General features: G+C 42.0%; 3 protein-coding genes across 5 annotated transcripts in view; 1 reads left to right on the forward strand and 2 right to left on the reverse strand.

Moving 5' to 3' along the window:
* dnase1l4.1 (deoxyribonuclease 1 like 4, tandem duplicate 1) overlaps positions 1-14,901 on the forward strand; it is a 52,217-nt gene that overhangs the window by 28,151 nt on the left and 9,165 nt on the right. Inside the window, exon 1 of one of the 3 annotated variants that reach the window (XM_061041817.1) lies at positions 12,676-12,836. The exons of the other annotated variants lie outside the window; for them this stretch is intronic. The gene's annotated coding sequence lies outside the window, so the exon portion shown is untranslated. Of the gene's footprint in view, positions 1-12,675; positions 12,837-14,901 lie in introns of those variants that run through there. 3 annotated transcript variants of the gene reach the window in all.
* Positions 1,735-6,296, reverse strand: LOC132977294 (complement C1q subcomponent subunit C-like). The gene is made up of 7 exons (XM_061041831.1): positions 6,178-6,296; positions 4,606-4,783; positions 4,353-4,529; positions 3,983-4,059; positions 3,045-3,161; positions 2,759-2,839; positions 1,735-2,123 (listed from the first exon to the last, which is right to left on the reverse strand). The coding sequence occupies exons 2-7, from the start codon at positions 4,766-4,768 to the stop codon at positions 1,971-1,973; spliced, it is 768 nt and encodes a 255-aa protein (XP_060897814.1). The 5' UTR covers positions 4,769-4,783; positions 6,178-6,296; the 3' UTR covers positions 1,735-1,970.
* LOC132977278 (nuclear factor 7, ovary-like) lies at positions 7,307-9,455 on the reverse strand. The gene has a single exon (XM_061041800.1). It carries the CDS (start codon positions 9,163-9,165, stop codon positions 7,771-7,773), a length of 1,395 nt encoding a protein of 464 aa, XP_060897783.1. The 5' UTR covers positions 9,166-9,455; the 3' UTR covers positions 7,307-7,770.

Here is a 14,901-nt window from a genome sequence, read left to right on the forward strand (position 1 = left end):
ACTTCAACCTCCATCTTTGGGAGTTTTTCTATTGGCAATTGCTTGTGCTCCGTCCTGATTTAACTCGAGCAGCATGACCTCTTAGTACATGCATTATAAAAAATTCAGTCGTACAGTATTCCACAACGACTTATACACAATCGTTTAGTCTACGCTGGGCTTCATGCCGTCAGACAACACATTATCATCACGATCATGAAGTTTGGGAAAGAAGAGGAAAAGGTAAGGGTCAAGAAGATGGGGAGAAAAGAGATGAAACAGGAACTGAAAAGGAGGCAAGACAAGGAGGGAAGACAAATAAGGAAACAGGGATTTTAGCAGCCGAGCACTTTCTGCCTTGGAAACGTCCCCCCTGTGCTCTGACCCTTTCAACTTCTGACTCCTCGTAGTGTGTGTTCTTTTTGGGCGAGATTTCCCAATTTAAACACAAACAATAAAAGCTTCTTCACACAAAAAGATCCAGAAAAACAGAGCGAAGAGTTCAGCTGAGGATGTGAAGAAAGAAGCAAAAGTTTACCAGAAAGAAGAAGTGCAAAAAAAACAATAAGTTTCACTTCCATAACTATCGACGGGTCAAACGACATTTTATGTGAAAATACAGAATCATTATATGAACTCAATATTTACCGAATCTTTATGCAGGACTTTAACGTTTATTATAGAAACATTAACTGTGTACTCTCTACATTTGTGAGGTGAGAGGAGGTCATGAACATGTTTTCATGATGTTCAAATCAGATGAGTTAATTAATGTATGTGCTTTTTTCATATAGTACAGAAATAGGACCAGGAGTTAGCCTAGCTTAGCACAGAGACTGGAAGCAGAGGGAAACTGCTAGCTTAGCATTGTTGTAAAACCGGTCTGTTGGTCTGAAAACTTCAGCAAATTCAAACTGATAAAACACATGACATCCGGCATTGGCTTTAATATGTATTTTTGTTGTTGGATGCTGACTTCACCAGGAAACAGAAAATCCAAAATAGAAAAATAGTATCTAAAGTTTCAGTGCAAGTTGTAACTGAATGTGTGACTTCCATCCTGGATCATATGTTCCCAAATTTCATCCTCATTCCATATGGGAAAATTATGATGTTTCAACAGTTTGAACTTGAACAGAGAAGCAGGCGGAAGACAATTGGTATTTAGGGAGCTATAACAAATTAATGATTGTCCCAAAAAATCAGCATGACATGAAATGTTAGGAATGAGGATTTAAAGGTCACATATTGTCCTCCTCTTCAACCAGTTTAAATAAGTCTCAGAGCTCAATAAAACATGTGTGTGAAGTCTCTTGTTCTAAATCCACTCTGATCCTGTATTTGATCATGTCTATAAACCCCTCTATTTCAGAACAGGCTGTTTCTGTGTCTGTACCTTTAAATATGTAAATCAGCTGTGTTTGACCACGCCCCCTCTCTGGAAGGGCTTGGGTGTCTCGGGCTTTTTCGCTCCATGTCCTATTGTTTACGGTGAGAAGGCAGACTCAGAGGGCAGAACAATCACCTAGCTGTGGGAGTGTCACCCACCTGGGGGAGGGGCTACTGCCCTTTGTGATGTCATGAAGGGAAAATCTCCAAACGGCCTGTTTGAGCACACATTTTCTGAAAAGTGGAGCAGGCAAAAGACGGAGAGGATGGACTTTTCTCATCATTGGGGGTTTGTAGACAGACTAGGGACACATATTAGCGTATTTTGCATAATATGTGACCTTTAAAACAACACAAACACACCTATAAGTACTATTTTTTTTATTTAAAGGCCTTCACAGATAAAGTAAAACAAATTTCCACTAGTCAATAAAAAGGAAGCAGGTGAAAAAAAACAGAGTTAGAAGCAATGATTCTAAAATATGATTTTACTGTGATGGTGCGTTGTGATGAAAATACGTCTCTAAAACAGAAATCATGAACAGATAAAGTCTCAGGTTTCAGCTCCGACTCAGTGACATTACAGAGGGTACATCTGAACTTTATTCTGTGTTTGAGAAGAGCAGGAAGCCGTTGAAGATGATCTGTTTTTCTCGGTTATCTTGCGAGTCGGTAGCAGTCTGCTGGTCCCTGAACGACTCGAGCCAAACCTTCTGACCGACCGTCAGCTCCAAGACCACACCGCCCGACAGAACCTGAAACACGAAGCGGACGATCAAAGACGTGAGGAGAGAAAACAGTCCGTCACAAAGAACTCTCATTTGGCTTCAGTTAATCTGATAAATACAAAAAATGTGACCCAACGACACGATTGGTTTAGGGAACATAAAGACTGTGAACAAAGAGCGAGAGAGGAACACCATTTTCAGAAAGCTAAGGAACTGGGGGCCGGATGTAAGCCCACCACAGCAGTAGACTGCGCGAAAGCCGTTTTTTTCCATCAAAAACCCAAGCTTGTGATAGGCTGCGAGCACAGGACCAAAGATGTTCTATTAAACGGGAGTGCTCAGCTGTCTTTAACACTTTACTGTTGCAACAATGACAGTCATTCACAAGTTTCCCCCCGTTTATGATTTATTTATTTATTAATTGTAAATAGAACTGATCCACTGGCCAGTCTGATGTCATCCGCCGGCCGGAGTTGGCCCCTGGGCCGCCGGTTGAATAGGCCTCTAGGCTATTCAACCGTGCAGGTTTAACAGCTGCACAAGCTGCACAATCCATTTGGAGAGCTCGCTTTCACATCTAATTTTTCTAGGGAGTATAGTGTGTGACTATTTGAGTGAATGAATCTGATGTCTCGAGCTCCGTCATACTCAGCAGCACTGACCTGATCGTAGTTCTTGTTGTAATCACAGAAACCGAGCTTGTTTGTCAGAGCGTCACTGGCGATATTCAGACAGATGCTGACCTGAAAAACGCACAAAAGACAAGAACACCATTACCCTCGGACATCAATCAGTCAATCAGTATTCATTTGTAAAACTCCAAATCACAATAAAAGTAACATATATCTCAAATAGGACATATCTGAAGTAAAACACATCCCATATAATTATCACCATTTATGATCACACAAAGGAGTGCAGCAGCATTAACAGATAGCTGTGTGTTACCTTTGCAGCAGAGTGGAAGTTGAAGTAGTAAACTCCAGCTATCCTGCAGGTGAACACACCCATGGCTGGGTTAAAGTGACCTGGATTGTTGACCACAGTCATCTGATAGGTTACTATCTAAAACACACACGTAAGCAAATGAAGAGAGGGTCAATAAGAGTTATAAGTTGGTGCAATTAAAGAAAGGAGGTTTAAGATTCAGAGGGTTGGTCAGGGGTGGCATGGCCCCCCGCTTGAACATCTGATTGGCCACCCCAAAAATCGGAATCTATGATTGGCCATTTGCCTTATCAGAGGCGGGACTTAAGTTAAACTCAACTATTCAGGATGTTTTCAACAGTCTACTCTGCTGGTAGTTTTATTTACGTGTAAATATATTCACTTTTTTGTTGGCACTTTTAGTTGTGAATAAATTCTTTACATACTCTTTCAAACAATGTTATGTTTTAATTTTTCTGTCAAACACACAATGTCAAACATCTGATGGACTTACTTGCCAATTGTTTTTTTGTGCAAGTTAGACAGCATACAAAAGTTTGCATGCACTTTTCTTTGTGACATTAAGTTGTGACTTTGCACAGACATCTTTGTTTTTGAGTCCCTGTAGTATTAAGATAAGAAGATTTATATGTTGCCAAATTGTGTTATATATTGTTACTGGGGATAAAAGGGGTAAAAAAAAAAAAAAAAATTAAAAATCCAAATGCTTCATGCCACCCCTCCATAAGTCAGTGCCCCAGGTCTGGACACGCCCTACTGGCTTTATGCAAACTGAAGGCCGAGAAACTGACTTCAAATGAGGGACAGAAATCACAAATCCTTGCAGAGAAAGTAAAAACATCTGAATGGTGTAACACCTCTGAAGACATTTTAGAAACTAGTAGAGAGAGAGAGAGAGAGAGAGAGAGAGCGAGAGAGAGGTGAACGACAGACTGAACCTGGTTGTATGCAGGGTAGCTGGTTTCAGTCCTCATCACTGAAAACGCTGACTGGGTCTGCTGATGGGAGTGTTGTCCTATAGACGGGAAACACACACATATAATAACAATTTTAATTTTTTTAATGCAATTTTAACGTTAAAGAGGACATATTGTCCCCCTTTTCCACCTTTTCAAACAGTACTCTTTGGTCTTAATGAAACATCTGTAAACCTTTAAATAGGGTTGTGATAACTTTGATCCTGAAAATGCTAAGCTAACACCTGTCTTATGGAGCTAAAGCACACAGTTTTATTCACTTTATTTCGATGTCATGTGACTTTTACATGATATAAACTCTAGACTGTAAGGCTGGAGGACGAGCCATTACCTTGGCCGACGCTCCTTCCGTTGGGCCCGGGGCGACCAGCGGTTCCAGGGTAACCAGCAGCTCCCAGATTTCCACTGTAACCTTTAGGACCCATATCCCCTTGAGAACCGCGACTCCCAACCTCCCCCCTCAGCCTCAGGAGGACGTCTGCATCCACCGGACCGGCCGCCATCAAAGCTGGAAGGAAAAACATTAAACATTAATATTTCTGGCCACTAGGGGGCATCGCAAACAACAAAATATACGTTTATACCTGGCTCTCCTTTCTCTCCCTTCACTCCAGGTAATCCATCTCTACCCGGGTCTCCGTTAACTCCTGGTTGTCCGTTAGTTCCTCCACAGCTCACGTCACATTGGATGGATTTCAGACTCAAGGTCACACCCACCAGAACCAACATCCCATAATAACCTCCCATGGTTGGAAACAATCACTGATTTAGAGGAGAAACAGATGATAAAAGTCAAAACACAAAAAGAGAAAAGTATTGAGACTAAGCACATGATTATTTGTTCTGTCAATTTGGGGCTTTAAGTCACCAGTTTAAAACAAAAAAGTCAAAATTATTTTATTTCCCAGGTTGATGCCGACCTTAAAGAGCGAGTTATTTTAGGCCAATGGTATTTCTCTTTATAGATTTTAAATTCCTGGCAATGTGAAAATGGCACTTAAATATCTTTCAGATCTTAATTTTAGGTCGAAAAGTTCACTGACGACTAAACAGGCAACAAGAAAGAAAAGAAAAAAATTATTAGCTTGGGTGTCAGTTTTAGAAAGTTGGAGGCCATATTGGCTTTTAATGTATTAAACAAAATAGAACTTTATTTGTCCAAAATGTGATGACAAACAAGACACATTGCAGTTCAGCAAGAGAGCAGAAGAGCACTTTGAGTCCTTGACATCATCACACTTGGCTCTGCTGTGGCTCAGTGGTAGAGTCAGTTGTTTCTTAACCAGAAGGTCAGGGGTTTGATTCCCAGCTCCTGCAGCCACTTATCCGATGTGTCTTTGTGCAACACTTAACCCCCGAATTGCTCCCGCTGCTTCGTCGGGGTATGAATAGATGAGTTACTTCTGATGGACTCTTTACTCAGCAGCCTCTACCATCAGTGTGTGAATGTGTATGAATAGATGAGTTACTTCTGATGGATAAACGATAAGGACAAATACATTTTTATAAATCTTTTGTGATCTGTGGCAGTCTTGACAGTGCAATGGATGATTCAGCTTGTGATGTCGGGTGCTTTCTTTTTAGTGTGCAGTAAATGTCTTGACCTCTGGGGTTTCGCTACTCTTGTCAGTTTCCCTTGACGTTTGACATCTCGGTGCCCGTCCCATGCAACCATGTGAAAAGTGAATTACTTTCAACCAGATGCTGGCCATGTCTTTGATTCACACGTGATGAAGTCTTTCAAAAATGTGCACATGAAAAGGATTCTGAGGGTCGATGCTGAATTTCAGTTTTCAGTTTTTAAATGCAGGGCAGTGAAACACAAGTCCCCCAATACTTAATTTAAAGATAAATAAGGATGTATCTAAACTGAGAGAGTTCAAAGTCGTTAAGCAGCAAGATCTAAATCTCTGCAGGTTGTATTCACATATAAATAATCAGAAATACATTTTTATCAGCAGGGGGAAGACTCAGGCAAACACTGAGAATTGTTTCAGAACTGATTTATTTTACTATTTGTTCCTTAAAGCAGTTCTTGTGTGAGCTCGTTTGCAAAATAAAAAAAACATCCAATATAGACACACAGCATTTATACAAATAAACAAAAATCCTCCAAAATAACTTATTTATGATATCAGACAAAATCTTTCACTTACCGTTCAAGTTTTCTGTCTCAACTGACGAGATCTCGAGCTGTAATAGGAAGGACGAGTATTCCTCTTTTTTTCCTCTGACACACACACACACACACACACACACACACACACACACACACACACACACACACACACACACACAAACATACAGTGTACTTAATCAGAAGGAAATGAAACTTGTGATCAGGCAGAAAATGGTAGATTTGTCAGATCTGGTTCAGGTTTCGGGTCGTAATGTTTTTTACCAACAATCATTTTTGACAATTGTCAAAATCAGACTTCTGCATGTTTTTATCCACTGCTATCATGAGAGTATAGAAGTTGGTTCATTAGGTAAACAGAAGGTTTTTATTATTAGGACTGGATGCAGAAAAGTAAACATTAACTGCACCATACCTGCAGATATGGAAACATTAACTTAAGCAGTCTGTATGTCTGCAGCAAAGACACAACGCAGTGTAACAACTCGACAGCATGCAAAAATGATATTATTTTTAAGAATTAGATAATGAGTTTGAGTAAATTAATAAATAAAGTACTCGTTAGTATTGTATATTTTCACATCAGGATAAAAACACTACGGGGCGTAGATGGCCTAGTGGTTAGGGCGCCCCATGTTAGGAGCATAGGCTGTAAATATTAAAGCACGAAGCCTGGGTGACGTCAGCCATCTGTTCCTGCAGGGGGGTCCGGAGGCTCATAGCCACCATGTTGGAAATGCTGTCTCACCCCCCCCGTACAGTGTGTGCCAGTGATGACAATAACTAATCAGAGCTCTTTAGTTTTTTGTACCAGGCTGTAAACATGTTAATTTATGCTGTAAAAACGAGCCTCTAGTGGACACTCAAAGAACTTCAGAATTTTGCACTTTCATTTTTCAACACTGAAGATTAGGTTAGGAGGTTAGGAGGCTATAGTCCTCCGTTCTGGGTTCAAGTCTTCAACTCTTTTCCCGCATGTTATTCCCCACTCTCTCACTCTCCTCGATTTCCTACTCAACCCGCTGTCCTATCAAAATAAAGGCTAAAAGTTAATTTAAAAAAATACTCACTGTGTGTCATGTTGAAGATATTTGTATTTCATTATTTTGCATGAAAAAAGAAACAAAGCAAGAAATGTAGGCAAAAAGGACAAAGTAAAATTCTGTTTATAACGTCATAAAGTCACAAAAAACACAAAAGATTACTATGATACACTCTGCAAGATGATACAGTGCATCTTGATGATCCCTGAGGTGTCAACGTTGAAGGCTTTTAGGAATGACACAAGGCGGCTTGTTGCGCCACCATGTGGTCAAATGGTGCAGCAACAACTGACTGACATTCTGTGCAATCTGTTAAAGACTCAAGTTCTGCACTTTAAGAGGCTATTGTTGAGGTTAAATAAATAATTGTTCACTCTTAATTAAGTCTCTACTGATTGAAATGTAATGTTGAAGTGCTTTAAAAACAATACAATACAGTTTAGCACCAAATAGCTGACGACACAAATATAATGCTCAGTAGAAAATATTGCAAGCTGACATCTTTAAATGCTTTAAACCACAGAGAGAACACACCCCTGCAGTATCCTCATAATCATCATATATCGGAGCTATTCTGCTGTTATGGAGATCCTGCGTTGTGATATCTTTAACGGGAGCTCGTCTAAGGTGCCGATGCACGGAAACAGTCTGTCAGTGAAGGTTTGTGTGAACGTGTGTATGAGTGTGTTTGCATCAGGATCAAAGAAAATCACTTTGCCTCTGTTCCAGTCCAGGTGAACTCTGATTTTCTGCAGTTTCTTCTTCACTCTGAGTACGGTGGTCGGAGCTCCGAGCGAGCGCGCGCTGTATTTACCGCCGAAGAACTCTATTTGCCAGAATCCCGATTTTAATCGTCCCTTGTATTGGACAGACTCCGCTGCCAAACCAACGAACCACGCTGCACTATCTCCAACCTCAAAGTCCCAGCTGTGAGTCCCCGAGGTGAAGCCCTCAGAGCCCCAGACGGAGCGATGGTAATCATTCCTCTCTGGATTATCTGGAAGCTTCTGTCTCTCTCCGTGACTCACGCTGGTCAGATCTTCAGACAGGATGAACTCTGGGTTTGCTGTGTTTGGATCCAGAATCACAGAACTGTAAGAGACCATCTCCTTCATCTTGTTCCAGATGTTGAAGCTCAGGTTGCCCAGGTGTTTGGCCTCGTCTATTAAAGCTCCTGAGACCTGCTGTGGATCATCCGGCAGGGGGCGCTGCTGGACTCTGTTCACTGCAGCCTTGTAGTTTTTCAGGAATGAGACGTCATCAGCTCTGAGCTCGTCCTCTGTGGCTCTGATTGTGTCTGACAGAGCTGCTATCTCTCTGTTCAGAGCCTCGATCTTCTCCTTCATCCTCTGACTCTTCTGTTTCTCTTCCTCCCTCAGAGCAGAGATCCTGACCTCCTCTTCTTCTTTTAGAAACTGGTGAAGCTTCTTAAACTGCTCCTTGATCCGCCTCTCTGTGTTTCTGGCCTGGACTTTAATATGATCTGCTGTTTGGTCACAGTTTCCTTTAACTTTTTCAAAGATTTTCAGTTCATCCTGTAAAGGTTTTAAAGATTTCTGCATCTCTTTTTTGTGATCTAAAGCCAGTTCATGTATTGGTCTAAATCTGTGGTCCGTGTGTGTTTTTGAATCTCGACAGATCAGACACACGGGCTGCTGGTGGTCCAGACAGAAGAGTTTGAGTTTCTCAGAGTGCAGACTGCACAGGGCCTCTGACCCCTCTGAAGCTCTTTGTTCTCTCTCCAGTAAAAAGCACTCGCACAGGTTTTTCAACGCCAGATTACAGGGCGGTTCAGTCCTCGATGACCTTCTCTTACAAACTGGACATTCCTGTGTCAGTTTCTCTCTCCACCAGTTCTGCAGACAGTCTTTACAGAAGCTGTGACTGCAGGACACAACGACGGGATCTCTGAAGACGTCCTGACAGACCGGACAGGTGAGATCCTCCTCGGATCTGAAAGACATTTTGTCTCAGAGTGAGGCTAAAAACAGCCCGGGCAGAATGCTAACCAGGAAGTCTCAGCTCCTCCTGTTAGTGCCTCTCCGTACTTCCTGGTCCTTGAACGCACCAGCAGCCAGGTTAAAGTTGCAGTTATATGTCCTGCTGTCGCTTTCCTCCCTCAGGAGAAGTTTTGTTCTAAGTTTTCCCTCTCTCAGTGTGTTTCACTTCCTAGAGGAGGAGCGACCGTGTGTTTTCTGGTTGGTGTCTGATGAGTTGTAGGTGGAGCTTTGACAGACAGTCAGAGTCAAACATTTAACCTGCATGTTCTCTCTCTCGCTCTCTCTCTCTCTCTCTCTCTCTCTCTCTCTCGCTCTCTCTCTCTCTGTGCATTCACATCATATTCCTGAATGTCACTATCTGTGATACATGTCACTACTAGCTCCTGAGCTCTCTTAGGTTTCTCTGGATCTTTAGAGGACGGTCTGACTGAACACCCAACCCCCCACCCCCACCCACCCCCGTTCCCTATCCCTCTTCCTGCATCTTATCCCGTTTTCAAACCCGCAACAGTTCCAGTAGATCGTAGATTTGTCATGAGGCTGGATTTCCCAAGATTTCTTCCTCTTAAAAGGAAGTTTTTTCTTGCCACTTTAACTTTTGTTAAATGTTTACTAAAGTGCTCATGATGTATTAACTTTGTAATATAGCAACAAGTAAGGTCTTTTACCTGCTTTTTGTAAAGTGTCTGGAGATAACACTTGTCATGACTTGACGCTATACAAATAAAGATTGATTGATTGATTAAATGAAGATGGTGCTGCAGGAAGGGGAGAGAAGTTTCACAGTCTTGGTGGGATAAGATACAGGAAGGATTTCTCCTTTGTATTCGTCTTGTTCCCGTTGTCCACACTTCCTCGCCGCTGAGGTGGAGGTCAGAGCAGGTCATCCATGAACGAGGACGGCGGTGTTTGAGGGGACGACACAGTCCGGTGGTGATGGCTGGGCGTCTGGGACGTCAGGTAGTACCCGCTGGAGGTTGGGGGAGCTCCGTCTACTCGAGAGTCTGCGGCCTCTGCTGTTGGGGGGCAAGGCCTCCCGGGCTTCTATCATGCTGGATCTGGGTCAACATTAAAATCCATCGTTTCTAAAAACCTTCAAAGGCCACCGGTGATTCACTCAGACTCTACAGGAGATTAGGTACACTGGGCCTTTAAGCCGAGCTCTACCAGACATGAATACAAACCTCTCATTGGAGGAATGCCAAGAGAAACACGATGAGTTCAGTCTTGTCCTCCGCAAAAAAAAAGAGACTTTTCGCTTCACATCACATTGAGAAACAGGTCACAACAGGAAAAATTGAGGGAGATCATTTCGTTAGAATTCCCTGTGACGGTTTTTAAAACACATGTGGTTGTGTTTACACAGTGACACAGGGTTTCTGAGCGGTCACAAAGCCTCAGAAGGTGTTTGAGAGTCTGGGTCTGGGGTCCCTGTCGAACTCTTTCTGAGCTACAGATACAAGAAGGGTGGGGGGGCTCCAAGGAGAAAAGATTGGGAACCACTGCACTAAAATCTGAGGATATTTCCAAATAAAAACGAGGGGGGGAAGTAAGAATGCGTCCTGATATTCTCACTGAAAACAAAGTGAAATAATCATTCGGGTTTCAAGAGGGTCCCCGCACGGTTCGGGCTCGGGCCCTAATAAATTCTAATAGAGAAAAAGACTTTGATGATGCAAATGAAACAACAAACTGATAAAGACCCTGAACCTCAACTAATCACCTTTTACTTTCTCATTTCCTGTTCTGACTGATTAAAGGCCGTCTGTAACGCTCCTTTGATCAAATATTGAATTCATGAATGTTGATTCCTTCATCGCCCACTGAACTGATCACTTCAGCTGTCTTTGTCTTTTTAAACTCGAGGATTGATCAGTTTCCTGTCACTTGTTACGTTCCCCGAGATGGCTTTAGGGGATGAGGGGAGGGACAATATGTGTTTTTCGGATAGCAGGAACTTTTTTATAGTTCTAAGAACTGTTGGTACCCTCCCTGTTTTTTATTGATTCCGCACCGCAGGAACTGTGAACCCAGTTTAGAGGAACCTTTTTTAGCTCCTGCTTCACAGTAGGTACAGAAAAACTCCCCATGGTGTGTAGCTCTCAGGGAACTCCCAAGTGGATAGTTTCTTTTTCAAAAAGTCCCCAGAACTGTTCAGTCCAAAAACACCTAATAAAATAAAACCCCCAGGGAAAAGAAGGAGGAACTACGTATGAGCACTTTTAAAAATAAATTATTTACAAAATCAGAAAAACTTAACAAGGAAAACAAGTTTCTTTTAGAAAACACAACTAAAGAGAAGCCTAACAATAAAGATAAACAATGAGCACCAAGTCCTTCAGGAAAAAACCCTCCTTCACAGAAGGAGTACAACCTCTACAGCAGTGGTTCTCAAGTGGTTTGTCGGGACCCAAAAGTGGGTCGCTGTTTTCAGTTGGTCTCTCTACAGTATGTGTTTTAAAAAAATGTTGTTTGTTATTTTTCCCAGTTTCTCGCCTATGTCACATGTTTTGTACCCTCCAAACTGCACAATTTTAACTAAATAAATCTGATTTTTTTTTTATAAATAAAATAAGAAATATCAGAATTTTGGGTCCCAATTGGCCATGGAGGAGTTGGTGGTGGGTCCTAAGGCTAGACCAGTTGAGAACCAGTGCTCTACAGGGTTATCAGAGTCCACGAGGGCTCAGTCTACTGAAAAGTCTGCACCACATACTGAACTGCGGCTTTTCAGAAAGGGGCTACAGAAACACTCGACATGAGGAGGCGGCACAGCAGAGGTCAAGACAATTTGTGCCGCTGTTTCTGGACATGCCGCCCCCTTTAAATGAGCATGAGCATACTTTGAGTCTGCTCACTAAACACCCAACTGGGACATAATTATCCATTTAAGAGCAGCTACCTTATAATAGAATATAATAGAACGTCTTTATTGTCATTATACAATTGTACAACAAAATTATTTTAAACAGTCATTTACACATTATCACCCTCTAAAACTCTGCACGGCTGCAGGACTGTGGAGAGTTTGTTTTAAACTGTTAGTCTGCAGGTTTATGTCACAGCTATCAGTCAGAAACAAGATCATGTATTTCTATATTTTAGGTTATCTCCTGTGGGTGCTTCCTGTGACTCCGCCTCATCATGAGGTCATATGTTTCCGATCTCTGCTGCTGTGAAACTCAAAGCCCACAAACATCCTCTTTCCCACGCACACATTTTCTTTATTGCTTCTTCTTGAGATATTTTTTTTTTTTTGAGCAAATGAAGAAACAATGACAGACAATGTGTCTGCCAACTGCATGTTTTGACCACAAGTCAGCCTCAGTTTGTGTTCTTCAGATACTTTCTCTAACATGCATCAGGGAAACACTAAGAAGGGTGGGAGTTATATGTTGAGTTTTTTTCTCCCCTTCTCTCTCCTGCCATTGGTTGGCTCTGGACCAATCACCTTGCATGTGGTCAAACACTACAGAATGCTTTCCCCTCGGCAGTCACAGTGCAGACTTAAGAGCTCACTGACAAGGTTTTAAGTTCTTCTCTGTCTTCACTGAATCTTTTCACTATTGGGATTATTCAAACCTGATCTAAGGTCCCGTCAGCAGCAGCGGATTCTCCTTCTCCTCCTCCTGCAGGTGAGAAATAACTCGACTGTAGGTCTGTTTTTCATCAAGCTGAGCTAAATACCTGAGAGGCCTTGCATATTTCTTAACAATGAAACGAGCCTTCTTCCATGTGTAGGATTAAACCACTCAGAGTAAAACAGACAAGTCGTTTAAATGCAGATCTCAGTCATCTGAATCCTTCATTTTACGCTCAACAAAGAAGCAGAGTGAAAATTAAACCGTCTTAACATGCAATAAGACAAAGGTCATCTTTGGAAGATTAATTATTGAAGTGGATGTTTTATGTGCCGCTGCGTTGGAGAAATTGGTTTCAACATTTAAAATATTTTTGGATTTTTCTTCTGGCTGCAGATTGATTGAAAAATAAATTTAATTTGTGATTTTTTTTGGACATTTGAGGATTTTTTAAAATGGCATCAAACAACATCTGTCATTGTTTTTTTTTAATGTTCAGTGTAAGGGGGGCAGCAGTAAGGGCTGGGTATTTCCCACAACCCCCCGATACAACACGTCCTACACAGAATTCACAATTTATCGTTGAGAATAACAGCTGAGGCATATTAAGGATGCTACAACTTCAAACACTTCGATTCAGCTCCTCAGAAATCTTAGAAACACATATTTTAATCCCAGAGCTCTGGCTAAAGTGTTATTATGAACTGCATCATAGGTCAATTAGTGATTCTGTAACATCTGTATTGTATTTGCAAGGAGCACATGATGACATATAGTGGCAGAAACTCAGTCTGCATGGACTTGGGTTTGGAACTGGAGGGTCGCTGGTTTTAGTCCCAGTGGGGGACCACATCTAGAAATTGCCCTGGTAGCTGGAGAGGTGCCAGTTCACTTCCTGATCCCTGCTGAGGTGCCCTTAGGCAAGGCACCAAACCCCCCCCCCCCCCCTCCAGCAGCTCGGGAGCACTCACTGTGTGCAGCCCCCTCACTCTGAGCTGTAAATTCTTCAGATGAACAAAGAGTTAAAATTACAGTGAAACCTGAAGCCTCACCTGGACGTGTACAGCATTTCACTTACTGTACTTCACACTCTTTGTTCCACTGCTGACGACGGGATGAAGTTAACTGTCCCAAAGCGTCAGAATGTCAGAATGGGAAACTACTGGAAGGATTATAAAGTGAGGGGCAACATGTCCACTTTTAAAACTCTTCTGCACTAATGTGTCAACAAGTCGACTTTGGATTAGAGACCAAATAATAACCACCTTCCCAAAGTGTCTCGTGGTCATATTAGAACATCTCAGGTCTGATAAGTCAGCTTCAGTTAAAATGTGAAAAGTTTGCAAATTGTCTTAGAATACTTCATGACAGCCTGTCCCCGACGTGGATGTAGAAAACAACAAGGAGGATCCAAAAAGAGAACTAAAGGAAGGGTTTTTTTTAACAAAAAGGCAAAAGCAAGAGCATACTTTTTCAGAGTCCAGACAAAAATCCAACTGACCTACAGGTGGAAAAACAAATGAAATGCCAGAGACGTAAAAGAACACTGAGGCTAAATAGCCACACGTCCAGACAGGTGACACATTCTCAGACTGGGCGGACTCCGGATTTTAAATAAAGACCGGTCGAGACTACTACTGAGAGGTTATTTGTCCTTGTCATTACTGTGATTAGAAAGAAAGGGATTCTTTCTAAAATAACAAATGACTTCATTTGGTTTGTAGTTTGATTTTTAACCCCAGGTCCAATTGTTACTTTCTGAATGAGTGACTGGCCCCTACAAGATGATGATTTCTCAGTGATATTTGAGGCCTTGGTCTTAACTCGGTCTCAATCCCTAAATGTCTTGGTCTTGTCTCAGTCTCGGAGCACTCTGGTCTCGGGTGTGTCTTTGTTTTGGTTAGTGTGGTCTTAAATACAACAGTAGTCAGAGACTCTCCAGAGCTCAGGTCACACTGGCAGCATGCAAAATGTTATGATTAGAAAACACAGCACCTTCAAAAACCCAAACCCTGTTTCAACTGGCCCATCATGGTCACTAACAGGTCCAAAGTGAAGAAAAAATGACGATGCTCAGAAGTGAAGAAAGAAATTCACTGAAACTTCACCTCCTTCTCTG

Source organism: Labrus mixtus, chromosome 7 (assembly GCF_963584025.1).
Source record: "Labrus mixtus chromosome 7, fLabMix1.1, whole genome shotgun sequence".
Lineage (NCBI taxonomy): Eukaryota > Metazoa > Chordata > Actinopteri > Labriformes > Labridae > Labrus > Labrus mixtus.